The sequence below is a fragment of the Agelaius tricolor genome, unplaced genomic scaffold (assembly GCF_023055355.1).
Source record: "Agelaius tricolor isolate 1412-34295 unplaced genomic scaffold, bAgeTri1.0.p SCAF_3, whole genome shotgun sequence".
Classification (NCBI taxonomy): domain Eukaryota; kingdom Metazoa; phylum Chordata; class Aves; order Passeriformes; family Icteridae; genus Agelaius; species Agelaius tricolor.
Window position 1 is genome coordinate 48,777,955 of NW_027269263.1, and position 27,140 is coordinate 48,805,094.

Below are 27,140 nucleotides of genomic sequence, written 5' to 3' on the forward strand. Positions count from 1 at the left end.
AGGAACAGTGTTCTCCCTAAGTGTTCAAGTATTTCTTTGTTTCTCAATATTAGATGTTTATGTTAACTGGCAATGAATTAAATTCGCCAAATCAAATCTGTTTTGCCCTAACAGATACTTTCTCATCTCTTAAAAAGAGAAATCCAAAGAGAAGAGAAAAAAAATCTAAATGATCAAAAACCCCAACTTCCTTTAGCTGTAATTCTATGAGACACCTGGTGATAATGACACTATACCATTTATACAGCTAGGAATTGAACAAATGTGTTGTAGGTCTAAAACAAAGTCAATGAAGTCCCCATCATGCACATTATGAAGATGCAGACACAGAAGTTGTTGCTAGACAGCTTTGAAAGAGAATGCTAACAGTCTAGTAAAATTGACAGATTTGCCTTCTATAAAAAAGTTACATGAAGGCAGTCATAAAAAAATGATTGTTATATGTAAACTCTCTGAATAGATTCCCTAAACATGAGGGTAGGTATGTAAGACTGAATAAAATACATGCTTCAAAAGAAATATTCTTCCATTTCCAGCACATATACCCTTAAATTTTGCTATCATTTAAACTTAAAAGTTTAAATTCCTTAATGATTTGAGTGAATGAAGGGTGAAAGAAATCCAATGAAGGCTTATCAAGAAATAAAATTTTTCCTACAGATACAAAAACCTTCTGTATTTCTATAAAACTAGTACTCTTGTCCTTCCCAAGTTTCAGAAGTTACTGAGATGACTCTTTTCCACTCCCACCAAAGGCACAAGGTCCATATACAGTCTATTTTAACATTTTATGATAGGAATGTCAAGAATAAACTTCAGTCACTGACTGACAAAACTGCAAGTATTTGCTACTGTAATCCAAAGACTGATGCATTTCTTTGGGTATCATTTCTAGAGGTTAACTTAAAAGATCTGTTGCAAATATGAGCAAAATGAGCAATTAAGAAGAAAAGCCCATATGGTTCATAGATTTACAATCCTTTGGGGATGCAGAATAACATGCTACAGTGCACCGATAAAATCCAACATCACAATCAAGGGGAAATAGCAAAAACATTCCACATTAAAATTGTGGTTACTCTTTGATGCTGTGATTATGCAACCTAGTCAGCTTCATACATGTGCAGCTGCCTATTTAATGGTAGAAGTTAAACACACTACCTCAATTGTCTGTGTAATTAGCATAATCATATAAGACAGATAATCATCCTAGTCAAAGCAGTATAAAATAGTACACTTGCTTTACATAGCCAGGGAACACTTTCTACATAATAGAGGTTCAGTCTTCCATGAAGTCTTCTGTGACTTCAGTCTTCCATGCCTTACTATCACCTCAAAACATCCCTTCTACAAACCTAATTACAACAGAGGTCTCTTAGAACAAAGCATAAATACTCATTTTTTAAATGAAATCCTCATTCAGCGAAGTCCTTTTTGAAGGTTAAAAATAAAAAGCCACTTGTCTTTTCCAGCTGAAATGTGGAAATTGTTTCCTGTTTTCCACAGTAGCATTATAGATCATTGAATGAATTCACTTTTCTGAAAAAACAGTGAGTCAAACTCTACAGAATTGCTGAATTTATATTGTTTTGTTTAACTCTAGGACATTATGTAACGTCATTGTTCACACTTGTGATTTTTCTCAATATACTACCCAAAAAAGCATAATTCCATCATTACCAAGCTAATAAATAAATAAATAAATAAATAATGGAAGTTTACATATTGGAGTCAATTTTCCCTTACTAGAGAAATTAACTCAATTGGTTAAAAAAATCCACTGATTTTTTTTAAAAGAGAATTTTTACCACTGGTAGATTTTACTTGCAATAACCTGTCTTAAAAATACGACACAAAGGATGCACAGTTCAGCAAATTTATATGCTACAGAAGAAAGCTTTCTACTTTCATAATAGATTGTCTCAGTAAAAGCACCAAATTTCAGTGCTTCATAGTGCTACACAGAACTTCAAACTGCACCTACCTTTTTTTTTTAATATATTTGATTATTAGGAAGAGATATTCTCATTTAGGCTTAACATCATGTGAGGAACCACCTGCCAATGGACAGCTACCTATCCTGGTAACACCCCAGAATTGGTGTTACAAAAACAAGGAGACATAACTCATGTTTAATTTAAATTAAAGTATAGAGTGATGGTCTGCATACATTTTACACACTTTTTATACTCTTTCAGCTAAGTCCTTATTGCTCTTTAAAAATACAACTGCTATAACTTGTTAACAAGTTCTTTATTTTATTTCATAAAAAATTTGGTAATCAGTAGAAGGTTGCACTGTCTGCATGGAGAATGCTGACCGTCAAGCTATACAGGTCCTTTGCCTCCACTATGATAGTCTAGGTTCCTTCTTCAGGTTACAACTTTTCCTTCATAATGTCACAGCATTTCCACTCTTTTTACAGAAATCTCTGTTATGCTGGCTATTAGCATGAGCAGAAAGCCAGCATTTCTCCACAGCGTGTTCAGATAGATAAAAAAACCACAAAAACCCCACACTCCACAGCTTCATGTACAAACTCATTTTTCAGTCATCCTAAGGAAATCAAAATTGCTAAAAAAGCTTTCCAGATTAGTAGTTATTGATATTGTAGGACCAACAAGTTGTTTAGTATTCACTGATTAAAAATTTATTGTAGTTCTAGTGAGGACTTCAGCAGTTCCTGACAAATATGCTTGTATAAATTGTTAAGGTGGAAAGCATCGATCTAATTACACATCCCCCTTTGGGCAATCACATATTTATTCTTCAATAACATTTAGTGGAAAACCCACTACCCTGAACCAATAACTTCTCCCTTCCAAGAGATAAAAAAGGTTTGGGGCAATGTTGTTAGCAGTCAGGGACTCTAATTAAAGACTGCCTTCTGTTTCTTTTATTTCAATACACACAAAAAAGACAGATTATTGTAGCAAATTATTCTCTCTTCAAAACTAAATGAAACATTTAATACTGTTTTCAAGAATTACTGAGGCCATTCAATACACAAGTGTCTGCACTAACACCAAACAGCTGAGCCAGCTAATTTACCATTTATATTTCAACAAGACAGGAAAAAATAACATACATGTGCACACAATTCCTATGTGTGTATATATACATACATAAAAACATATGCTGCAGAAGCCCAAAACAAAATCTCTGAAGAATCAAACTGTTTTACTAGAGCTTATTATTTCTAAAATAATAGTGATACACTTTGGAGATACAATTTGGCAACTACCAGAAGCTTCTGGCTAAACAGATGTTTCAATGCCATCATCATGTAATCTCTAGATCAAAGTAACTGTCTTTAGATTTCTATTAACTATTATTATTATCATTATTATTATTAATTCCTTTAGATATGTTTTTATCTTTTATTTATCTTCTATATTTTAAGATAAGAAAGAGTGATTATTTTAAAAAGAAATGCATATAAATCACTGTGAACAGAAAGGAAAACATTATTCTAATCTCGAGGGATCCAGAAATTAAATTGCTGTCTTTACCTCTGCAACAGTTTTTATTCTCTTCTGCAAAACTTATATAAATCCTTAACGTTTTGATTCAGAAAAGAATCCAAAAATGGTCTGAATAGGTTTGAACAATACTTTGAAGGAAAAACTACTGCAGATATAACTGAGTCTGCTGCCTCACAAAAGGATGCCACAACATTCTGTGATGGGCTTGCTTTGCACTGTAAAGTTGGTTTGCTATTCCTTGCTAAAAATTGACTATTGCAATTCAAGTTGACCAAATGGTATCATTGAAATTAGAGCTCATTTTTCAGCTACATAATTTAAACAGACTCTGGGCTGTTTGATGAACTTGGCTCAAGATCAAATAAAACTTGAGAACAAAAATAAAACTCTGGGCTTCAAAAATTCTTTAAGAATCTGATTTGATTCTTAATCTGCATTTTGGGCATGTAGAACTGTTGACCTGGAAGTGTTCAAGCTTTTTAGAAGTGTCCTTTCCAAAATTGCTATCCTTTATTAATTTTGATTCTAAGAAATATTTTGTAAAAATTAAATAGTTACAAACTAAATGAATGTCTAGGTAGGGTAAAATGAGATTTTAACTGAACATGTGACATAAAAATACACTGCATGTATCTATGAAAAAATGCTAGATGGAGGTTTCCCCAGAAAAACAGAACATTAATTCTATGACATTGTTAACCAGCAGCAAGGATTACTCTTCATTCTCCCCTGTTTTATGAAAAATACTGACCAGTATCTACATGAAAAAAGAAGGGTTGGGGATGCAGTAGGTGTCACGTTGTAATATCCTAAAACTTTCATGGTCAAGCACATAATCTCTGTAATTGGGCACTACAAAGACAGAGGCTCTTTTTTTCTTCTATTTACTTACCTTTTCTTTTAAATATCAAGGTTAAGTACTTGAGATATCCTTAAGACTAAGGGAGGGAGAGAAGAGAATATAATCTTTGTTAAAAATTTAAAATATCCTAAACTATTGGGGAAGGAAAGTTAGAATATAGTTCTGAACACTTCCAGCAGATCTTCTATCAGACAAAATCCCATCTGTCTCTTGTATGAGGCAAGACCCAAAGCAGTTTCTTGGGCAGTTTTCAGAACTCATGAAGTTCTCATATACTGAGGTGTCAAAATATATGCCCCAAGGAAAAGCATGCTTAGCTAAAACAACTTTCTCTGTAAGAAATGATTTATGAACATACTGAAAACTCATTTAATTCATCAGTGTTTTAACACTCACCTAATGCAATAATGGCAATGAAAATGATGAACTTTTAATTATAGATTATGTAAACCAACAAGACTAAATTAGGTACCGGTCCAGTGGTACCCACCTTCAGTGGGAACAGAGTACAAAACCTCAGACTTAAGCCTTAATATGTGTAAGATGGAGCAGCATCATTTACCTCAGGGCATATCTATATAGTGAATAAAGATCCTAAAGAATCTATATGTGGATAAAGTACAGTGGCCATGCTTCCAGGGGGCATCAGCTTGAAGCTACATGACTCTTATTATTACAGTGTCAGACAGAGAATGTATTTATGCAAGACTGGCTCAGATCTAAAGCAACTATAGAATTTTCTGACGAGAGCCACTTCATGCCCTGACAATGCAGAACAATCATCGACCATTTTGTACCCTCTGAAGCAAACATCACTCTGGATTGTGCAAAAAATCAAAGACCAACACTGAAATATTGGACTGATTAGTGAGCATTTTTACTCAAAACCCCAGACTAATTAGAACTGTATTAGAGATTTTCATTATAAAGTAGCATACGAATTTACAACTATTGCCATAAATAAGAAATATCAGATTGTGTTCCTGTTCTCCAGTGATACTGTTGGGTTATTTTAATAATGTCAACTGAAAATAGGGAAGACATATCAGGAAGTTATTTGTGACATTTTGGAAAGGACTAGTTGCTAAACAAATAATCACTTTCCCTATTAAATTTCTACTACAGAAATTGAAGTGATTAACTTGACAAATAACTCAGCTGAAAAAAATCTCTTGCAGACAGATTCAGAGACATGCTACTTTGAAAGTCAGGGCATTTAACTACACATTTTTACATATCTGGAAAGAATGGCTGCCCTAATGATTTTCAGCAATCAGTGCTTGTCTAATTAAGATGTTCCAAGTCCTCAATTCCCTGAAGTCTTGTTAAAGGAGCTGGACAAATTATAAATCTCTTTCTTCATTTGCTCTCTCCACCAGTCTGCCTAAACTGGCTGATATCTCTTATCTATTTGTTTTCTTGTTTCCTTGGTATTAGCTGGGCAAAGCTATGGTCAAAAGATCATGTGAATTTGCTGTTCTGGTTGAATTTGTAGAAACATAGTAAGAACAGTTCTGGCTGGAGGACATTTCAAATCTCTTGAATATAGTACATACCAGTTCCTTTGCTAATATATGGAGGCTTGAAGAATTTCACAACGCCATACAGGTTCACTACAGTTCCATCTTTAAGATGATTCAGGGGAGTATACACATATTTTGGAGCAACAGACTGAAAAGGCATGATCCAATAAAGGAACAGAAGAAAAAATTATTCAAACATTCACACAGAATTTTGTCTTGTAACATCATTAATCCTCAGACATATTTATTTAATCTTAAAAGAAGAAATAAAGATTATCTATTTTTTTTTGTATCTTATTCACTTGAGACTAAGAAAGGACTTTTAATTTCTTTCTGTGATTGCACCTTTCTTACAATAAGCCAACCAGTTAACTGAAGTAAGTTTCAACACATGAACCAGGTGAGTAAAAGTCATTACAATAAAGAACAATGAAAGACAATTTTTTACTGCTTCATTTTTACATGTCCATCCAGAGGACTTTTTAAAGCACATATATAAATAGCTTTGTGTATTTCTGCTTGGCAGTGTCACTGCACAGAATCCTTGTCTTGGGCTGGTGGTGGGGGGTAACCTCTCACAGCCACTGCGTACATCTCCTGATTAAAATTCCACAGCTGCTGGAGGATTAAAGAAATTAAGGGCTAATTTCTACAGTATAAGGACTATTCCCCTCTCATCTTAAGGTTGCTGATTAGACTCTTTTAAAGAATAAGAGTTATCTCAAACTGATTGAAAACTTAGGTTTTCAAGTACTATACTGAAAAAATGAAACAGTAAATAAGAATTGAAAACAAACTCTATCACCATTGGTACTGAATCTTTAACATCATGATAAAGAATACTAAAATTTCATAAACCAGTTCCTCTGCTTTTAAACCACTATTTCTTGTAGAATTTTAAGTCAGACACATAAGGGCTTGTTCCAAACAGAAAACAAAACAAATGTTAAAGCCAGTATTGGAAGTCTGATTTTAAATCAAAGGAAGTTTCATATTTCATTTTTTTCTTTTACAACACAAGCATACAATCTTGTTTAGACCAATAGCTACCTTTCTAATTCAAATTTCCTAAACCAACATGAAATCCGTTTGGAGATCGAGATGGGAACTGTACTTCAAGTTTAGAAAATGTACTACTTCTTTCATATTTTATTTTGTGTTCCAGGTATATTATTTGCAAAAGTAAAAGCTAAATGATGGCTGGGATAAGCATATAGAAATAAATTAAACTGGAACAGAAATGAATTCCACACCTTCTTATTAACATGCAGTTAATCTCATGTGATTTAAAAATATCCCAAATACAAACTCACCACAGATGCAGTTTCTGAAGCAGCAGTTGTTCCTGGTTTAGTGTAAATCTGTGGAGAAAAAATAACAAACTTTCTGATTAAAAATTGAAGGTACTGAAAATGTAACAACATTTGATAACTTTAAAGCAAATACAACACCATATAGAAATACAAACCAGCCCTACAGACATTTTTGCTGTACCTAAACAATATCTGAATCTAGTAAAATTTTAGCTACAGAAGAAAAGAAAGCAGTGTTCAGTGCACTCACACTCATACAAAAGGTATGTATTCATACCATGTATTCCTTCATTCAAAAAAACACACACATTTGCTAAAGTCACCCATTTGAACACGTTAGGTCACATTAACAGAGTAGCATTTGAAAGCTGGAGGCCACAAATTCAGAACTACAGTTGCTTAACATAGACCTTAAATGGGTTTAAGGTTTTGTACATGAGGATGTATATACATGTCAATGCTTAGAGCAGATCTATTCTCAGTGACTTGTTCCGTTCCTTTGGGGGAAAAAGCTCACCAGAATGGGATAAGCTTTATTTAAAGATAGTTCCTAAGCTTTTTGAGCCTTATTTATAAGCCAGACTTACCTTCAATGTAAAGTCTTTTAAAGAACTAGTCATGGAGATTTGATGAAAAGCCAACACTCTCCACTCTCTGTGAGGAACACGGGGCTCAGCCACCACCCCAATGCCACAGCCCAGCCTGGCTGCTGGACACAGAGCCCCTGTCACAGTTGTGCCCTGCCTCAGCACTGCCCACTCCTTCAGGGATCTGTTTTTGCTCTCCACCTCAGCTGCACTCCTGAAGCTGATTTCACTTTGAAACAGCTGAGTAAAAAGTTATGACTGGGGAAGTGAAGCCCACAACAAAGTCTGCTCATTTGTATTAATGTTAAGCATCCAATCTGTGTGTCACCAAACAAAGTGCCACAAGCTCCATTCTGTGGTCAGTGATGAGATAAACACTTCAGCACAACCCAGGCATTCAGGGAGCTGCACAGTGTCTTTCAGATTAGACTGTATGTCATGAGGTCTTGCCAATACTCAGTTGAAGGCCTGGAGTAGTTTCTAAAATGTAGACACTTTTAGTCTACAAACACCTATTCGGACTCGGGGCAGTTTTGCTATCCATGATCTTCAATGAAAAATATTCTTTCTACCTATATATCATCATCATCAACAGATAATGAATGCCATGAAACAGTCTGCGCTATCATTTTAAATAATCTTGTTTCTCACTGAGCTGTGTGGCAAGTTTTAGTTACCTATAGAGGTCAATTCCAGAACAAAAGAGCCTTTCTGAAATTAAAAAAAAAAGTTTTTATTTTCTTAAATTTAGGATTTAATTAGAAAATAACTGTTCAGATAAAACTAAACAGAACTGATGTGAGAATAGTACAAAAGAACAAATCTTTTATTCAGGACAAAAATGTACAATTCTCTGTATAAAATTTAGATTATAGCAATCCATGTATTTGAAAGGCAACAACTAATGATTTGAGTTAAAACATTACAATCTCATAGACCAGAGAAAACTAAACATTTTAGACCGGAGATCACTCTTGCACCCTCTACCTTGTCTGCATTATTGAAATGTGTTATCACAACAGTACTTTAAACAGCTCTGGGAATGTATATAAAGCCAACCATAGTCAAATTCTTGCACTCAACAAGTAGAACTTTACCTGAAAAATAATTTGGTTAGGGCTATTATAAAATTACATGTGCACACACACACAGGAAACATGTCTTATTTCCTGATGAACATGGTAAATAATCTATACCATTTAAGTTTCACATAGATTTTATTGTTTTTTTTTCCTATTATAAAGCAAAATAAATGCATTTTGGAAATTAAAAAAAAAAAAAAAAAAAAAAAATTGGGCAACCACGTACATAAATGGTTGATCCAGCTTCTTCAGACACTTCCAGGTGACAGTCATGTCTAGCATCCTCTCTCTCTGTAGGCAATTTTATCACCTTGAATCCTGCAGCTATGAAGGCTTCCTATGGGGACAGAGCAATAACAGAAAGTTATAGAGATTCTAACACATGCTCTATTTTAAGACTATATCGTGAAATTTCACTCTAAAGTCTCAAGACACTGAAGAAACAAAAATCCTGAACTAATTTTAAAATCTGTCTTTGAGTTTCCCAATTTAGTTCTTCTCCCCATGGAATTTATATTTACAACAAATGTCAGAAAGTTTTTCTTTTTAATTCTGCTGAAATTTTCACACTCGTGATGCTACTGTAACGGAGTGCTATTTTTGAAAAAGCCTAGGGAGGAAGATTCACACTGAATAAAGCAAAAGAATCATTATTCTTTGAATACAATGAAGACTGACTGCTTTCTGTTTAGTTTAACTAAAGTAAAAAGAAATCACATGTCAGACCAGCAGCGATAAACCATTTTTTCTTAGCGCTTCCTTCCCATTGAATTACAAATGTACTTTTAAGAAACTCTCCTATAAACACTGTTTTGGCTGGACCAACAGTTTCCTTAAGGGTTAAATAGGTAGGTCAATCAACAGGTAAGCTTCTGGTAGCAAAAGCGACCTTAAAACATCTCTGGCATCACTCCTGAGATTCTGGCACAGAAAGAAATTATAACTCTATTTTCACTTTGGTACAAAGTTCCTCAGACACCACAAAATGAAGAAGAAAAAGCGGATTTAAAGGGTACATGATTCAAGTCCCAGCAGCAGCTCATGTTTTTAGCAGCAACCTCACCAAATCAAAAAGAAAAAAAAAAGGAAAAAGTAAAAAGGAGAAGATAGAGAATACATCAAACATCTTTAGGTAATCAGAGGTGATTAAAAAAGCTATCTGATACAATGTAAAGCTCCTTTATAGTCAGCTCCCTTGCTATCAGAACTGCTTAGCAGGGCTGTGCCAGTGTGCTCCATTCCAATAAACATGTTAGACTTGGAACTCTATTTCTATTCAAGCTTCTACCAAAAGCACTTCCATAAACTTTTACTGAATAACTTTTCTTCATGTATTTATTTGATTACAACAAATAAAAGAGTTTTCTGATTGAAGCTGACAGTTTTAGCAAATATTGCACTATGACAGCGCTTTTTTTGCTATTTCAGCAATCTGACAATGCTACGCTAAATGATTTAAGATCCAAAACCTTAATGTTTTGTGCAAGAAAAAGAAAGGCTTCTAGATTAAGTGACAGTGATATATGTAGTTATTAAAACATTGGGGAAAAAATTTCTGCAGAAAACATAAATTTAATCAGACAGCTTAATTCACAATGAAACTACTTAGGACATGGTGATTTTCAGGTAGTGTCACAATGTACACTTGGACTAAAAAGTAATATATAAACCTAGAAGTAAGCCCTACTCAAAGCTAAATTAAAACATGTCAAAACAATTACAACACTCAGTATTCTCTGCACTTCTAACACGCTGTCCTACTAACATACATGAAAGTTGTTTCATTCTTTCCAGATACAGAATCACACAAATATAAACTTCAGCAAACTCCATTACTTTTGCCAAAATCAGGTGTTACTATGTGTCTTTGTTTCACTGTTAGGTGATGCTACTCAGAATGTTCCTTCAACAGTAAAATCACCCTTTATCTAAAAAGCTATGTCTTATACATTATTTCCATTTCAGCATTTTAGTAGAATATAGAGTGCACAAGATTCTGGGATATGGCTGTTGGGACAGGACTGGAGATCTGTACAGGTAACATCTCTTGTCTTCCTTCCTCTTGCTGTGTCAGAATGAACTTCAGAATTACAGAGACTCAGCCTTTTAACAAGCTGATGTGGAGGAATAGCTACATGACAGGGGCCACGTTCTGGACCAAGAATCAGGAGGATGCAGCTAATCTGGGTCCCTGCACCTGCAAACACTGTGTCCTTGAGCATGGCTGTGGTACAATAACAAGCAGTGAGAGAGACAGGGGAAAAGAAAGATGTAACCCCTAAGGTATGAGGAAGAGCTGATATTGTAGTATAGCCAATAGATTGCTTAGCTTGCAGAATATGTATGAGCTTATTACTTGTTGTGCAAAAAGTCTGCTGCTCTCTTCAATAAATGAAGCTTGCTAAACACTCATATTGAGCGTCCAAGTTTCCCTCACCGCGACAAGCTGATAAGAAGTAAAATTTTCTGGAGTAGTATTAGGTCATTAGTGATTACTCTCACGTAATATATATGCCATATGTAGCACCACATTAAAAAAAAAACAAAAACAAACCTCCTCTCAAACTGTTAAAGGACTGTGCAATTTTCATGAGAAAAAGACAGCACTAACCTCAAAATCTAGTTCTACAAGCAGAAAGAACAGATATATTCTCAGATTTTTTACAAATTCACAGTCAACTTTGACAGGTTGTGACTTGCAGTTTCTAAACATGCAAAAAAATTCTACTAATATTTGTTTGCTGCTTTGAAATTTAATGTTGTATTAGTTTTCAAAGTAGATTAGTTTCCATTTAATCTTTAGCTGAAAAGATCTTGTAATTGCCTTGGGAATCAAAGCTATTTACTTAAATTGGTGGATTTTGATGTCAACGGAAGTATATTGCATAAATAAATTATGAGATTCAAACAACATTTTAAATGGCAAAAAGAAATTCTATTTCCCTCATTCAGAAAGTGTGAAATACAGGAAATACAATATTTTTCCTGATGGTTATTCTGTTACAGATCAAGAAGACTCTCAGGTCTAAAACATGGTCACTCACATGTTTTAGAAATCACCAGCTCCTCCCCCTGGCTACTTTAGCTAAAGTTCTTATAGTATTGAACTTTAGGAAGATATGGTATGGAATTTAAAAAATACTAAAATCTGAAATGGTATGCAGCAAATAAACACTACCTTCTGGACCTTACTGAAGCAATTCTTTAATGGCTAAAAAATGGAGCTTTTTTCCAAACTCTGCTAGCTTCAGAAATCACCGTTTCCTTATATTCATATTCTTCCAAAATTAAAATCTCATTTGAGACATGAGGGAAGCACCATGATGGTTCAGTTCACTGGGGAAGAACAAACTGAAGTTCTAACACACCTTGGCTGTCTAAGGGTTGTTGCCTGTGGGTTGTAGCTTCTAATTCAGCTCTTTAGTAATGATCTTTTTATCTTCTAATTGCTGCTCAGTGCCCTGTTCAACATTTGTATTTTCATCAGGACAAAACTGATTTGTTCACTGAATTTAAAAAGATTCTGCACCTTACATATTTAGCAAATTAGTTCAGGAACTTTCCACCCTGGCTTCCCCATCAAAATTGAGAATTATATGGAATTGAGAAATCTGTATAAAGATTGTGATTTGCCCAGAGACGTTGTGGATGCCCCATCATTGGAGGTGTTCAAAGTAAGCTGGGATAGGGCTTTGAAGCAATCTAATGAGGTGAAATATGTCCCTGCCCATATCTCCCTCCCTATGACAGGAGGGTTGTAACTGGCTGATCTTTAAAGGTGCCTTCCAGCCCAAACTATTCTATGATTTAATATGAATTCATATCACAAATGAAAAAGCCCTAACATGAGCTTGTAATGCTTTATATTCTAATTTTAATTTCATATTTGGCTAATATTGAAATATCAGTAAACTGATAGGCAGTCTTATAAAAAGACTGAGGTAATTTGTTTTTATCTTGCTTTCCTTCTTTAGTGGTAAACAAACTCACAGGCTGACTTGTCTAAGTCTTCTCCTGGAGCTAATCAAAACAAACTTCTACTTCTGACAAAGCAAGACACCAGCACCAAGTCAGTAAAAAAGCCCTGTATGCACAGTTTTGATTTTTTTTTTAATCTTTTAGTGTAACTGTCTTTTAAGTGAATTTAATTATAAAATATATCTTATCAAAATGTGAATATAAATGGGTGACACCTCTATTATCCATATTCATGATCCTTTGCTTGCAAGGTAAACAGCACTGATAAAAATAATTCCTTTTTTTCAATATTAGTGTGAGAAAGAATTTATATAAGCAAATACTATTTCCAATTTTAGGGATAGGTAGACCAAGACAAGACAAGACAAGAAGTCGACATACATCTGTGAAAAACAATTCCTAATCCAAGAATTTATATCTGTATATGTTTTGGTGGTTTTTTACCCCATGGCGTATAATTTTTGCACAATCCTCTGCCATTTTTCCATATATGAAAACATTGATGCTGTTGATCTGGGAACACAAGTTATCCGAATCTGGAGGAAAAAAAGCAAAAGTGATTCCAATCACTATACCTTCTCCAAAACATAACAGCAGTGCAAAGAGGTTTACAAAACAAGTTGATCTACAGTCTAAAATTTTTCAATTAATGTACAAACAGGAAATGTGCTAACTGCAGGTATATTGCTCAGTATATTCTTCATAAGAGGATTAAAATGAGTCTATTGTACACCAGTGTACAATTAAACAGAAATGAAAAAGATTTCCACTTGGATAATTCAATGTGTAGTGTTAGATTAACGACAGACCCTATTGTAGAATCTAATATAAACTGAAGATATTCTAGGTCATAGAAATATTAATTAATAGCCTTCCAGGAGGACTGAAGCAGAAATAATGTTATTATTTTTAGAGTTTTCTACTTTTTACTGTTTCAACGATTTAGATGTGCAAACTTATGTTTCTATGGAGCATGTGCATGAACTCTCCTCTCCTGAACAGTCACTGAAATCAGCAAGACTCAGGGAGGTTAAGCATCCCTTTGAGAAACCTGGAGCCAGCAGGGAGGCTGACTGAGGCTCCAACAATTCCATTCACCTCTGCTAACACCAGGCACAGGCAGCAGCACCAGGCAGCAGCTGCAGACCCCAGGCTGGCTGCTCAGGAGTCAGGAGGCTCACAGGGAGCACATGATGATTCCTAGCCACTGTAAGGAATAAGCTGAGAATGAAATGAAAGAAAAAGGGAAAGTTCCTTGAATCTAAAAGACCCCTGACAAATGACCTCCTCCACCTTCCTGACTGGAGGGGATGATAAACTTAAGACTTAAAAGGAACATATTACTTTTTCATATCATTTCATATCATGATGAACAATTCAGGTGTTTCAAAGTGCTAATCTAGTTACTGGTGTTTAAATACTTGAGTAGTCAGGTGAAATTTCCTTTTCTTAAATGCTTAAATTAAAACAGAATGAAACACAAATATTTTGCCGTTATTCAAAATACTGACCTATATTAAAGGTGCCCTTGCAGAGTATATGCTATTTATATTATAACTATTATGTGTGCAATTTTCTTGGTCCTTCTTATGATAAGCAGTTTGAAAATACACTATTAAAGCTATACATATAGCTAATACATTCCCAGGACAGTCTTTAAAAAGTTATGCAACAAGAAGTCTACTGAAATATAACAACTGCATTGGTTCTATGAACTTACCTGGCATAAGTTTAAGCTAAGTTTAAGAAAGTTTTAAACTTTCTTTTTAAGAAAATGAACAGTTTTAGAGATTATTTTAAATCTAACATTCTACTGAACACAAAAGCAGGAACTACTGATGTAGTACCATAAATTAAAAATGTATACTTAAATGTAGTACCTTGAACAACAATCTTGAAAAAGTCTGTTCCATCTCTGAGTTTTGTTAATGGGTAGGAAAGAGTAACTATTCCCTACAAAGCAAAAAATAAAATAAAATGTTGTGAACTAAGACTTTATGCCACTAAGTTACTGCAATACTGATAACAGCTGAAACATCTGTAAGATAAAAAAGGCAGAATTCATGGAACAAGCATAAATTGCCATTTACATCCTTAACAAAAAAAGAAAAAACAACTGCTATGGATAGCAACAAAAAGCCACATTCCTGAGATATAACAAAGCAAGTATTACATGACAATATTATTTAGATTCCACCGACCATATGATAAACTTAAACAATAAAACAGTAGCTATGGAACTATTCATATAACTTTTAGTAGTTACAAAAATAGCAAAAAGACTAGAGTTTTAGCACAAAAGACATCTAAAGAGTTAGTGATCAAAATCTTAAGAGATACATGTAGCAATTCCTGCAAAAACATTGGCAAAGGATTACAACATAAATATCAGAACAAAATCTCAGTCAAGATATAATAGATGCATATGAAGATAAAAAAAATACAGCTGTGAGAAGAGTATTACAACGTTTTGAAACTGTCATGTCCTAATTGCTTGGTAATAATACAAATGCTCTAAAAGATCCTATGATTTAAAAATTAATTCAAAATACTCTTTTTTATTATAATGCTGGAGTTACAATGAAGCAAAAATCAGCAACTTCAGTGGTATTAATATCTCTTTGGAATCTACATATCCAGTTAGAAAGAGGGTATCGTCAACAAAAAATGTCAGTCACATGTATTCTTTCACAGAATTGCAGATAAAGCACTGTAACCTTCTCAGCGATAAAACAAAAAAAAAAGTTCAACAAAGAATAATAAAATTTTTGAAAACAGACTCTGCAAAATGCTTAAAAATGACACAAACAGCACAAAAATAGACTAAAAGGTTTTTTGTAAAAAGAAAGTATGATAATATGTCTATAAATGCACCATTAAGAGGACAGTCAGGTAAATCACAGTGATTTTACAGTACACATATTCAGTGGGAAACTTGACTTAAATGGTAGCAAATGCTTCTTAAACCAAATCAAGATAAAATATGCAGCAGGGAATTGATACTCCAGAGGCCTTCCAGAGTAAAATTTGTCCTACAACATGCTACCTGAGGAGTAGTCGAAATCAAATTCAACAAGATTTTACTATCTGTTTTATAAAGAAATAATATCACTCCACAAAACCTCAGCATTATTTACCAATTCTGATTTCCAAAATAATTTGATAATTTAATCTCCTTAACAAAACTCATTAGTCTTCTCTGTGAAAAGCAGGAACTTACCTGTTAAAACCAGAAAGGTTTCTCACTTGTTTTCAAAATTACAGCTTTGTTTAAAATGTTGCTATATATACACACACACACACACACATACATATATATATATAGATAATTGTTCTTGCTGAGATTGTCTTGAATTGTATTCACAGGTAAACAAAAGGCTACAGAATTTTGCTTGTAATAAAGTCTTTGCAATGAAACAGTCATCTCAGGAACACTCAACATTTACAGACATATTTTTTTCTTAGTAAGAAATTTCGATCTGCACCAGCACACTATTTAAAAGTGAAACTTACTAATGTGATAGTGGTTGCTTTTTAACCATCTTTATTTTTTATTTTTCCTTTTACATCCCAGTATCTTCCAAAGAGTTTTCAAATTCTGGGACCACATTCTTTGCTATAATGTTTTGGCCCCTCCACTTTCCTTTGTATCTCAAACACCTACACTACAGTAGGTGTTAGTACAGTTCTGTTCCCCAGCTACTACCCATTTCCTCATACTGCCCCACTCCCTTCTCCCCATGCCTCAAGCTCTTGAGCTCCAAACTTCAAAAGAACCCACCTTAGTAAAACTTGCTCAAATTGGCTCTTCTCTCACAAATTCTGCACTGCTTACTGAGCTCAGAGGCAGACTTTTTCCAAAAGGGTTTTTCCAAAACCCTTGATATTCCATATGCCACTAGACAGACTCTCAAACCCACCCCGTACAATTCTTCTGCTGCATGTGTCTCCTTCCTTATAACGCCTCGCTCCCTCAGTTTGGTTCTATAGCTGATTTGGCAGCTGATTTTAAGGTTTGGTTCAGATTTGCTGCAGCAAAACACAGAGAATTATGAACTAAGAGGAGAAGGTATCATGTTTAGTTAACAGACTGAGGAGGTACAAACATTGCTTGTGCCGTTTTTCCACAAATTTGAAACTTGCAGTTTTCAAAGAGGTATCAGGAAGATAAAAACGCAGAAGAATGAAAGGACTGAGGCACACAAGTCAGACAGAAGCATCCCAAATGTTTTTTGTGGCTTTTACCAGAACACAGCTCATAAAAATCCTCTTCTGCCTTTCCCTCCTTGTCAAAGCAGGACCTGATCCCTATTTTGGCAGGTCTAGAGTGACAGTGTGCCACCACTAAGATAAACTAACATCAGTGCATTCTAAGGTTCACTTCAAGCTCAGCCTGCAGAACTGGATTTTCCTTCACATTTAATGGTGCATTAGCACCAGCTTTATCAGCTCTCCAGTTGTGCTGCTGATGCCAAGCTGTTTTAGTCACCTACTAATCCATGTCAGCAGCAGCATGAAGTTCTCTTAACATAAGGCAGAAGTCTGAGAAAGACATTCTACACACTTTCCCTTTCAGAATCAGCTACAGCACTGCATATATGCTTTAAATCATAGTCTGGTAGTAATTACCCTGCTTTCCAAATGGAAACATATATTTTGGCAGAAACATTTTCTAATTTATAATGCATTTTTGTTTCCTTCACCACTTTCTTCTGAACAAGAATCCCTGTTCTTCCATGTCAGGGCTGCTTGCAGACACAGTTCTTCAAAGCACGAAGGTCTATGTATAGCGCAGGTGAACAGGGCCAGGAAACTACCCCCTGAGGAATAAACCCTGTTTGCTAGCAGCAGTGGCTATTGACATTTCCATTTGTTCCTTTACAGGACCTGAGGGAGGCTGAATCATTCTCAATCAAATCACCTCCTACACCACTCAACTGCTGCCTGCTTCCAAACAGAGCAGTTCTGCTCCTTCACTATACCAAAGCGCACCACTCCCGGCATCAATCTGACACCACAATGATCCAGTGTAGAGTGACAGCAGAAGAAAATGATCCTCTCTCCAGCAATATGGATGGTCTTCTGCCAGTTTCCTTCTCATAAATGGACTCAATCACAGGGTCACATAAGCACTAGATTTGGAACTGAGAATATACAGCTGTGGTAGCAAAAATGTTTCTTTCGGATACAGAAAAACAGATCAGTTCAGCTCATATTTTTTAAATGTTTGTGCCATTTTTTGAAGGATTCAAGACAACTTATGTTTTCTACAGAACCAAATTTCCTTAATTCCCCCCCCCCCTTTTTTTGATTAATAGATTGAAAGAAAACCGGGTTAATGCTGATTTCTTGATACATAAGCATCAGAGATGCCTAAAAGGATTCTAAGAGCCACAGACAAAAAAAAAGTTAAACAGGATAGCAAAAGACCACATTCAACAATTGATGCTGCATTTTACAGAGAATACTTGTTTTAGGCATGAAAAAGGTTATTTCTACATTTCATTACTATAGCAGGATTGTACTTCCAATCTGAAATACATTTGGGATTACTGTCAAATATTAGTGCACACTTGGTAATGCTAAAAAAAACTAATTGTGTTTTGATGCTGGTAATTGCTACAAACAACACTTTTCATAAAACTGGATATTGCATAATTTCATACAAAAGGAGAACTACTTTAGAAAGCTTTTTAGTTACTCTGAAATCTGATCTTTAACAGGATTGGGGTGCTTATTGCTATTTCTTTTAAACAAAATACCACTTAACCTCCCCCCAGTCTCTCCATTTGCAGCAAAACATTCTGCATATTAATGTGTCTTTAAATTGGTCCACTGCTTAAAAACTCTGAAAAGAGAAACTCCTACAAAATTTTAGTCTGATAACATAAGAGAAGGGGACAGGACTGTGAATCAATGAAGGTAATAGCAACATGCAGTGAAGTTCAAGAAGGTCATAATTTTCCACTGCTTAAAGATATGCAACAGATGAACACAAGGACACACAGCTGCAGAATGTCACCAAGTGAGATGGAATACGAAAGCACCTTGCTAATGTAACAGGAGCTATTTCAAAGCAAGGCAAATTTTTTTTACTGGTCAGTTTACCTGAATGTATTTGTTGGTATAATCACACCCTTCTTGCAAATGTTTTAAATCCTCCTTCTGCAAATGGCTTGGTAGTGGAGTCTCAGATTGTCCTTCAATGCTCTTCAGCAATTGAACAGGCATAGCTGCTTTATCTAAACAAAAATAATGAAAAGAGTCCTGAAGCTGCTAATTTTGTTCAAATTAAGAGTTACTAGAAGTTGCATCTTACTCAGAAGGGGAATATTTACCAATTTCATAACAAGAGAGTTTAATTATGTAAAACTAAATTTTCAGAGAGATTAGCCTCATCTCTTAGTACCATACACAGCAAGAAGAAAGTAACATTTCCTTGGCAATAGACAACCATCCAAATTACTCAATTTTTCAAACATTCCAAAACACCATAAATGGCAATAAAATATTATTTTACATATAAATAAACAGAAATACATATAAATGCAAAGGGCAATGTAAACAGTTTTAATATTTTATGTACAGATATAATATTTTATGTACAGAAATACAGACAAAAAGCGTGCAAGACTTTGAAAGACTCCTTCCCCAGCACAAGGTCATGGACAAGCAGCCCATATTCAGTTTTTTTCCTATATGAAAATTTGACTGCAAGAAATTAAAACATTTTTCATTTTAACTTAAAATGAACAACAGATGCTTATGTACAGATTAAAAAAATTTCATCAATGAATCAAGTAAAGAAAAAATAACAAAGAAAATAAGAATGGTATCTACAGATGCTGAGCATGGAAGGCACTTGGAACAAGGTAAGAAATGTATGACTGTGTCATCTCTGGTCTGCCCTCACTGTAACAAAAGTCAATGAAATAAATTACTAGTGACAGTGCTATAATGCTGAGAATAGGGGAGAGGAAGAGTGGTCTATTGCAGTGAAGTTACACATAAGAGAAATAGAAAAAAGTGATGTAGCAATAAGTAGCTATTGCTGTATTTTTTCATTACATTGTCATCTCATTTCTTCTGGGGGTATCTTTGTCTTTGCAGTATAATTTTTATTTCAAGTGGGTATCTAAAAAAAGCTGCAACATTATCAATCTTCTGTTTGCAGTAAGTTTCAATAAACTAAGCGAAAAACAATTTCTGTTTTCTGAAAGTCCAGATGGCAGTATTATAGCCACAGCCCTGATTTCCAACAGTTTTAGCAATTTTTATGCGATAGTAAAGAACAGAAAAGAAAGTATTTCCTATAGTATTGAATGGACACAAAAACTTGGTAATCTACTCAATAAAAGCTTAAACTACATTTAAATTACAGTTCAAAAGAGCTTTTGCAGTGCTATGCAGACTGAATTCCTACAAAATATTCAGTTATAATTAAATGGAATTGGGAAACCATTGCAAAATAAAAGACCAGTGAATCATAAGTCAACACACACAGGTGCAGAAAGCAAAATTATACACACTCTTTTAAAAAGTACCTTATTCTTCAGAAAAATCAAAAATCCACCTTACTGTTACTCCAGAATCCAAAGATATCAGACTTCACTAATAACTCGTGACTATTTCTCTTGTTGTGAGCAACCCTTCTTTCTCCTTCCCCATTTACAGCAAAGTCCCCACAGCTCTTATTCTGTCTAACAGATATAAGCAAGAAGTCACAGTCACTCATGACATGTCAGTAAAATATTTTGGTTTGAGGGTGTCTCAGCTGTAATGGAACATACAGGGTGACTAGCTTTTGTTTTTTCCTAGTTTCCAATTCACATGAGGAGCAAGGAGGCAGAAATGAAGCATTATGAACTGACCACAATCACCATTCTGTCCCCTGCACTGCTCAGGGGGAGAAACTGGTAGAGAAATTGGAGTGGAGCTAAGCCCAGAAAATGGGAGAGGTGGGGGAAAGGTCTTTAGATTTGTTCTTATTTGTCATTATCCTACCTTGGTTTGATGACCAGTAAGTTAAATTATTTTGAGTCTCTTTTGTCCATGTAAATGGTGAGTGACCTCCCTGTCTCAACCTGCAAGTTTTTAGTTGTATTTTCTCTTCCCTGTCCTCCTGAGGGGAATGACAAGAGCAGCTTTGGCAGGCACCTGTCTTCCAGCCAGGGTCATCCTATGACAGCACAGAGCTGGGAGGTGCAGCACCAGACAGGTTCCAATTTCTGCTTGAGCTGAAGCAGAAATAAAAGCTTGCTCCAAAGGTGCAGATGCTGTTCCTGCTTTGACTAGTGAGGTATTAGAAGTTAGAACTTCTGTAAGATGTTACTAAATGAAGCTAAAAAATGCCTTTATCTGTATGTTTTCAAACACACACCACAACAGCAGTGTCATTAGCTTACCAGCATTTCAAGTCTCTAGTGAAAAGAGCAACTGGAAGATTTACACAGCTTTTCATTTCAAAGTATCTACTTCCCACTTTATTCTAGCAGACTGAGAAGCTGATCTATTCCAACTACAAAGAGTCAACTTCAAAGTTAATCAGCAATATTGATCTTCACCCAGCAACTGTATAATGAGCCAGGGAGATATACAACATAACAGATTAACTATTTTTTTATCCTGTTTCTATCTGTTACACTACTTCAGCAATTAAAAATAGATTTTTCTGTTTGTTTTTTTAATTTTCCCATGAAGATGTCTTAACAACACACAGCACTGTAAATAACATTCCAGTTGAAAACAAGTGGAATGTTTTTACAGCTCTTAAACTCCTACATATATAAAACTAAGGTCATGTGTTCTAACTGCTAATCTCTGAAGCTTTCAGATTCTTGTTCCTAGCAATTAAAAACCAAAGATATGAGTATCCAGTTCTAAGAGTTATGAAAGTAAATTTTCCAAAACAAACTGATAGAGCATTGGCTTTCAAAATCCACATGAAGATATTGTTAGTGCTGTCCTTGGTGTTCCCAACTCTTCTGGAGAGCAACTCAGTGCAAGTTAGTCTGTCAAATACCTTTGTTGCTCTCAAAAGCCTGACAGGAATAATTCCAAGTTGAGCCTAAGAAGCCCCCAAATGGTGTAAACAGAGCTATACATAAGGATGGATATTGAAAAAAATCCCCAAACAAAACCAACAGAGACTGCAAGAAAGTCAGACAGCAGCATGGGACATTCCTTGAAGAGGAGTGAGACATAACACATACACAGAGCAGAAAGAAGAAGATTGTGAACTACAAACACCTTTTGCCTTCCAGTAATTAAAGTGACAGAAATTTGTAGAGTGAGCAAAGAACTTCACAACTTTAGCAAAGAAATACATGAAAGGATGTAGACTGTTTAAAGTAGACTATATAGTGTATATAGGATGCAACCCACAATTTAACACCCCAGAGAGAATGCAATGTGCACCACTCAAGTGAAATATAACACTGAGCATGGCTATGGTCTTAACTCTTATGTGTTGCTCTGCCCTACCCTTGACATTCTGCCTACTAAGTAGAAAATTTAGTCCTTTCTCTACTAGCAAGAAACACTTCAGTCATACACAAAAATTACATGAAGAGAATAATGTCATTTTGGGAAACAGAAGTGAATAAAACACGTGACTATGTCGACTTCTGAAGGAAACCTCACCAAAGTCTCATGAAGAATGAAGGAATAGCCAAGAGCATCAGCATCTTACTGATGTGGTCAGTCAGTGGTAGATATCTGAAGGCCCTGTAAACACAAATATTAGTCAGTGCAATATTCAGGTATAACACGTAATTGTCCAAAGTTAAAATGATTATGAAGTAAGTTATGCTTCATTGTAAAAGCACAGACCTGTGTAGACCAGCCATTCACCACACATTCCCATTATATTATATGCAACACTTTGTCATAAAAATGAACATTTGCTGCTTGAACAGAATAGGCAGTACAGAACTACCACAAACCCAGTGTGCCATCACAAGACAAAGCTTCTGTTATACAGCAGTCTTAATGAAATCAAGAAGACCATCAGTGAACAAAGTGTGTAGTCTGTCTAGAATTTTTTCAAAAGTCTGATTTTATAATATATTAGTTCCTTGAGAATTCTCAAGAGGTGAAAACATCTTGTCAGATTAACTAAAACAGAAGGAGAAATCAAGTCAGTAGCATGACACATTCCCTCAGCTGCAAGGCTTCAGCTTGCCCTTGCTGAAGAGCATTTATCTTTATGGGAAGTATGTCCTTGGCTGTTCTTACTCTTAAGAACAAGGTGATACTTAGTTTCCTTAGAATACAACAAGATTTCTTACACAAACAAAATTTCCTTTATTTACGATTAAAATTTACTTATCTGACGTTGTGCAAAAGAGACTACAATCAAACATTACCTGAGGAAAAGGGATTCTTACACAGCCATTATTATCTCAACAGCACTTCAGCTCTAGAAAGCAGCATTGAATCCACTGCAAAGCAGCGGCCTCGGGAGGGGAGCGCTACTCGCAGATCCCACACTTCACACGCTATGAACTAATCGCTTCAGAAAGTCAATCCACCAGCTACAAGCAGCCGAGAACTTCAGAACCAAGCCCATCAACACAATTACCAACAGTGTCTACTCAGTGCCTGGAAAGAAACTTCCAAAGCCGTGGAGCACCGTGCGGGGACTGCGTTCCCGGAGCAGAGCCGGTGTGCAGGGCAGCTGCGGGCCGGAGGGAAGCAAAGCCGGGCCCGCAAACCCGCCGGTCCACGTGTGCCGCCAACCCCGTTTGTCCCAGCCCTTATCCCAGTCCCTGTCCCGGTCCTCGCTCCTGTCCCGGTCCCTGTCCCAGTCCCGCCTCGCCGCCTCCTGCGCCACTTCCGCCCTCCCCGCGCTCCGGCCGCGCATCGCGCATGCCCAGGCGGCGCGCGCACGCGCAGCGGCGGCGCCGGGCACACCCGTCCTGAAGGGACAGAGATAGGGACAGGGACAGGGCAGAGAATGGGAACGGGGACGGGCTTGAACCCACTGATGCTCTTCTGTTTTCTCTTCTGGTTCTGTTTTTTCATGTCCGTAAAAGATCTGTTTAGCAATTAAAACTGCGGTGAAGTGAAATCGTGGAAAGCTTATACATTATAGGTGACTTAAAATCATTTGGGAACATCAATTTGCACTGCATATTAATTTAAATGGTCACTTGATTTTCTCTTGACTCATCTCCTTTTTTGCTGTTTCTTTTTCCTGTTACTTTTTTTATAATATTTACTAGATTCTTTCTATAAGTAATCTTAAACGTAGAAGAGTTGGAGGTTCTTATACCCTATCCGGTATATAATCAAAAGAGAAAAAAAAAATAAGTAGAGTTTTGATAAAAGAATACCCCAGCTTTATATATCAGCAAAACAATTGGGTCTGACAGAAATCTAGCCTGAAGTCTGGGTGTTTTTCTTTAATTTTTAATACTGTTTTTGAGCGGTAATCCTGTTCCTCTGCAGGAGGATGGCACGGGTGAGGGGAAGAGCGCTGACGGCAAAGTGCGGCTGCCCGGGGCCGGGCTGTCCCCGTGTCCCCGGTGTCCCCGGGCCGCTGCAGCCCCTCTACCGCCGGGCGGGGGCTATGTACGGATCACAGACGGGACGGGACTGCTGTGGAACGTGCCTTGAGCTGTTTTATTTTCCAGCACCAGTCTCACTACGTGGTTATGACAATGGGAAGATGCCATCAGCTCATGTCCCAGGCAGCAGACCAAGAACTTAATGTTACAACTTACTTTAACAGTTTTTTGCCCAATCACACAAGGCAAAAGCACATTGACAGTAGTTCTATCCAACCACTATAAGCACACATACCTTCAGTTGAAACAATGCTTGCTTATCTCGAATACAATACCTGCTTGTAAGCCTCAAAACACAATCACAGAGCTCCATTATTAAGCTGAAAACTTCCTAATATCTCGCTAGATATACTTTTCTGTAGCTTAGGGAGTTATTCTTGACAAGCATTAATACACAGACCATTGTTCTATTTGTCCACACTTTTCTACTTCTTAACATTATTTTTCTGCTGACCTATCTCATGGCTGACCTATCTCATGGCTACTGCGTAGCTCTAATCACAGTTCTGCTGTCTCTGAGGCCTGCCTTTTGCAGCTTTCCCAAAACCCTCTGATTTTGAGGATTCCCACAACCCTCTTGCAGGGGTGTGGTAATCCCTTCCTGCCGGCCCCTCCAGCCGCTGCCCATTCTCTGCCTTGGGGAAGCGCCTGCTCCCAGCCCCCGGGAACGGGAGGTTCGGGCTAGCCCGTAAAACCTGGATGCCACGGCCGTGCTCAGGCGAACTTAAAGCTGCCACTTGCAGATAGTTAAAAAAGAAAAAAAAACGGGGGTAAAGAACACCCTGCTGCTTGCTGGCATCTGTTGTTTAAACGGCTTTGGAAACCAGCATTCGTCACTGACAGCGACACGGCTCCCTGAGGCTTGCGGGTGTTTGGATGCAGCAAGTTGACACATGCCAAGATCCCAGTGACACATGCCAAGATCCCATTTGTGGTGCTTGCCAATTCAAAATTACAGCAGTCGTGGCTCAGCATTGCAACAGTGACGCCTCCTCCTTTAGAGACTTCAGCTTTCTGTCTCCAGTACCTCAGAGACACCTCTGCTGCCAGGCTATGCTCTCGCTCTTTCCTTTCCCATCTCTGCAGTTCTGAATATCTGGGACAGCGTTCTTTTTCTTGTTTCTCATCGCTTGGTGATTTTAAAAAAGTCCCACTGGAAACAATTTTCTCCTTTCTCTACCTTCAAATAATTTCCTTCACAACCCTCCTCCTATTTTGGAACTCTTTTAGTTGTGTCTCTGGAGTGTTTTATAGTTACACTTAGAATTCAAATCCAATTCAAAAAATGGAACTTGGATCAATCCATGTTCAGGAAGCCTCTGGAGGGACTTCTATGCTTTATACTCATTTTCACCGTTGACAACCTTTTCTGGAACAGGCTTCTTTTCTTTGATCATCACAGTTCTCAATAAATTTTAATCCTGTACCTTCCATTGGGTATTGATGTACCATGCTTGATTATGAACAAAAATATTATTAAGACCTTGTTATACAGGCGTGATAAAAGCAGCCCACAGTGAGAGCTAAGTCAGAGCTGGGAATTCAAGCCCAGCTGGCTACGTGGAGAACTAATGATCTCCTATTTGAAGAGCCAGCTATGGCAGATAGGCTCAGAAGATTAGTGTGACTTGCCCACATCCTTTGTTTCCATCAAAAGATTTTGAGAGATCAATTTTATCTTTAGGCTATTAAGTCCTATCAAGTGAGCATTTCTGGTAGAATATGATCTGTCTTCTTTTATGACCTCTATTTTTAAATCTACATTTTGAAAACAATAGTTTTCAATATAGAAAACAATAAGAAAAATTCAACAGCCAAAACCAAGTTGATCAAGTGGTAAAGGATGCATTCAGGAATTAAACATTTTACAGCCTTGTGTCATTCAGTAAAAAAATGGATAATTTGAAGGAATATGGTGAGGAAATTGAGCTCTAATACACTGATGCATTTTGCTTTTCTTTTAGATTTCTTTTTCTCATGTCTGTAAAAGATTTCTTTAGCAATTAAAATTATGTGAAGTGAAATCATGGAAAGCTTATACATTATAGGTGAATTAAATTAAAATCATTTGTAAACATCATGTTGCACTCCAGAGTAATTTAAATGGTTACTCGATCTTCTGGTCTTGCTTCTCTCCTCTTTTGCTACTTCTATTTCCAGTTACTTTTTCTAAATTTACTATTGAATTCATTCTATAAGTAATCTTAAACCTATTTTACGTCCTGTATACAATCAAAAGAGAAAAACTGAGAAAAAGCTCTATATAAGCAAAAATTTTAGTTTGATAAAAGAATACCTTAGTTTTATGAGTCAACAAAACAATTGGGTCTGCCAAAAATTTAGCCAGCAGTCTGTTCTTCTTTAATTTTAACCTTGCTTTTTGTGGTAGTTACCTTCCTCTTCTTCAGTTAGTAGTTTTAATTCAAGAAATTTTATGAGAAGTTAGATGAATTACACCAGAAGGTGATTTTTAATGTTCCAGTAAGTGTGTGTATTCTCATACTACTTGTAGTAATCTTGAAATGTGCTGCAATTTATATGTATCATAATAGAAAATAGTACCTCAGCAAATGAAAAAATCAAAGCCATGATTCTGATCCTAATGCTGGTTTGCTTTGTGGCTTTTAATAAACCCCTTACTCTACAAAACAAAAGTCCATAAATAAATAAGAGGGTAGCGTTATTCGGAGTGGGATCCTCATGGAAGTTACACATGCTCTTAAGCAGTTTAGGTATCCTT

The 27,140-nt window shown here is 36.2% G+C and overlaps 1 protein-coding gene across 3 annotated transcripts in view; it reads right to left on the reverse strand.

The window, feature by feature from the left end:
• POT1 (protection of telomeres 1) overlaps window positions 1-23,555 on the reverse strand; it is a 60,929-nt gene extending 37,374 nt beyond the window's left edge. The window contains exons 1-8 of one of the 3 annotated variants that reach the window (XM_071423774.1): window positions 23,198-23,555; window positions 22,473-22,556; window positions 18,939-19,072; window positions 14,711-14,783; window positions 13,275-13,366; window positions 9,079-9,189; window positions 7,184-7,231; window positions 5,904-6,018 (exon numbers count right to left, since the gene is read on the reverse strand). In XM_071423774.1, the coding sequence (XP_071279875.1) occupies window positions 5,904-6,018; window positions 7,184-7,231; window positions 9,079-9,189; window positions 13,275-13,366; window positions 14,711-14,783; window positions 18,939-19,061 (562 nt within the window). In that variant the 5' untranslated portion in view covers window positions 19,062-19,072; window positions 22,473-22,556; window positions 23,198-23,555. Of the gene's footprint in view, window positions 1-5,903; window positions 6,019-7,183; window positions 7,232-9,078; window positions 9,190-13,274; window positions 13,367-13,928; window positions 14,026-14,710; window positions 14,784-18,938; window positions 19,073-22,472; window positions 22,557-23,197 lie in introns of those variants that run through there. The other 2 variants (XM_071423775.1, XM_071423776.1) reach the window with 2 other exon arrangements.
• Between the last annotated feature and the right edge of the window lie 3,585 nt (window positions 23,556-27,140).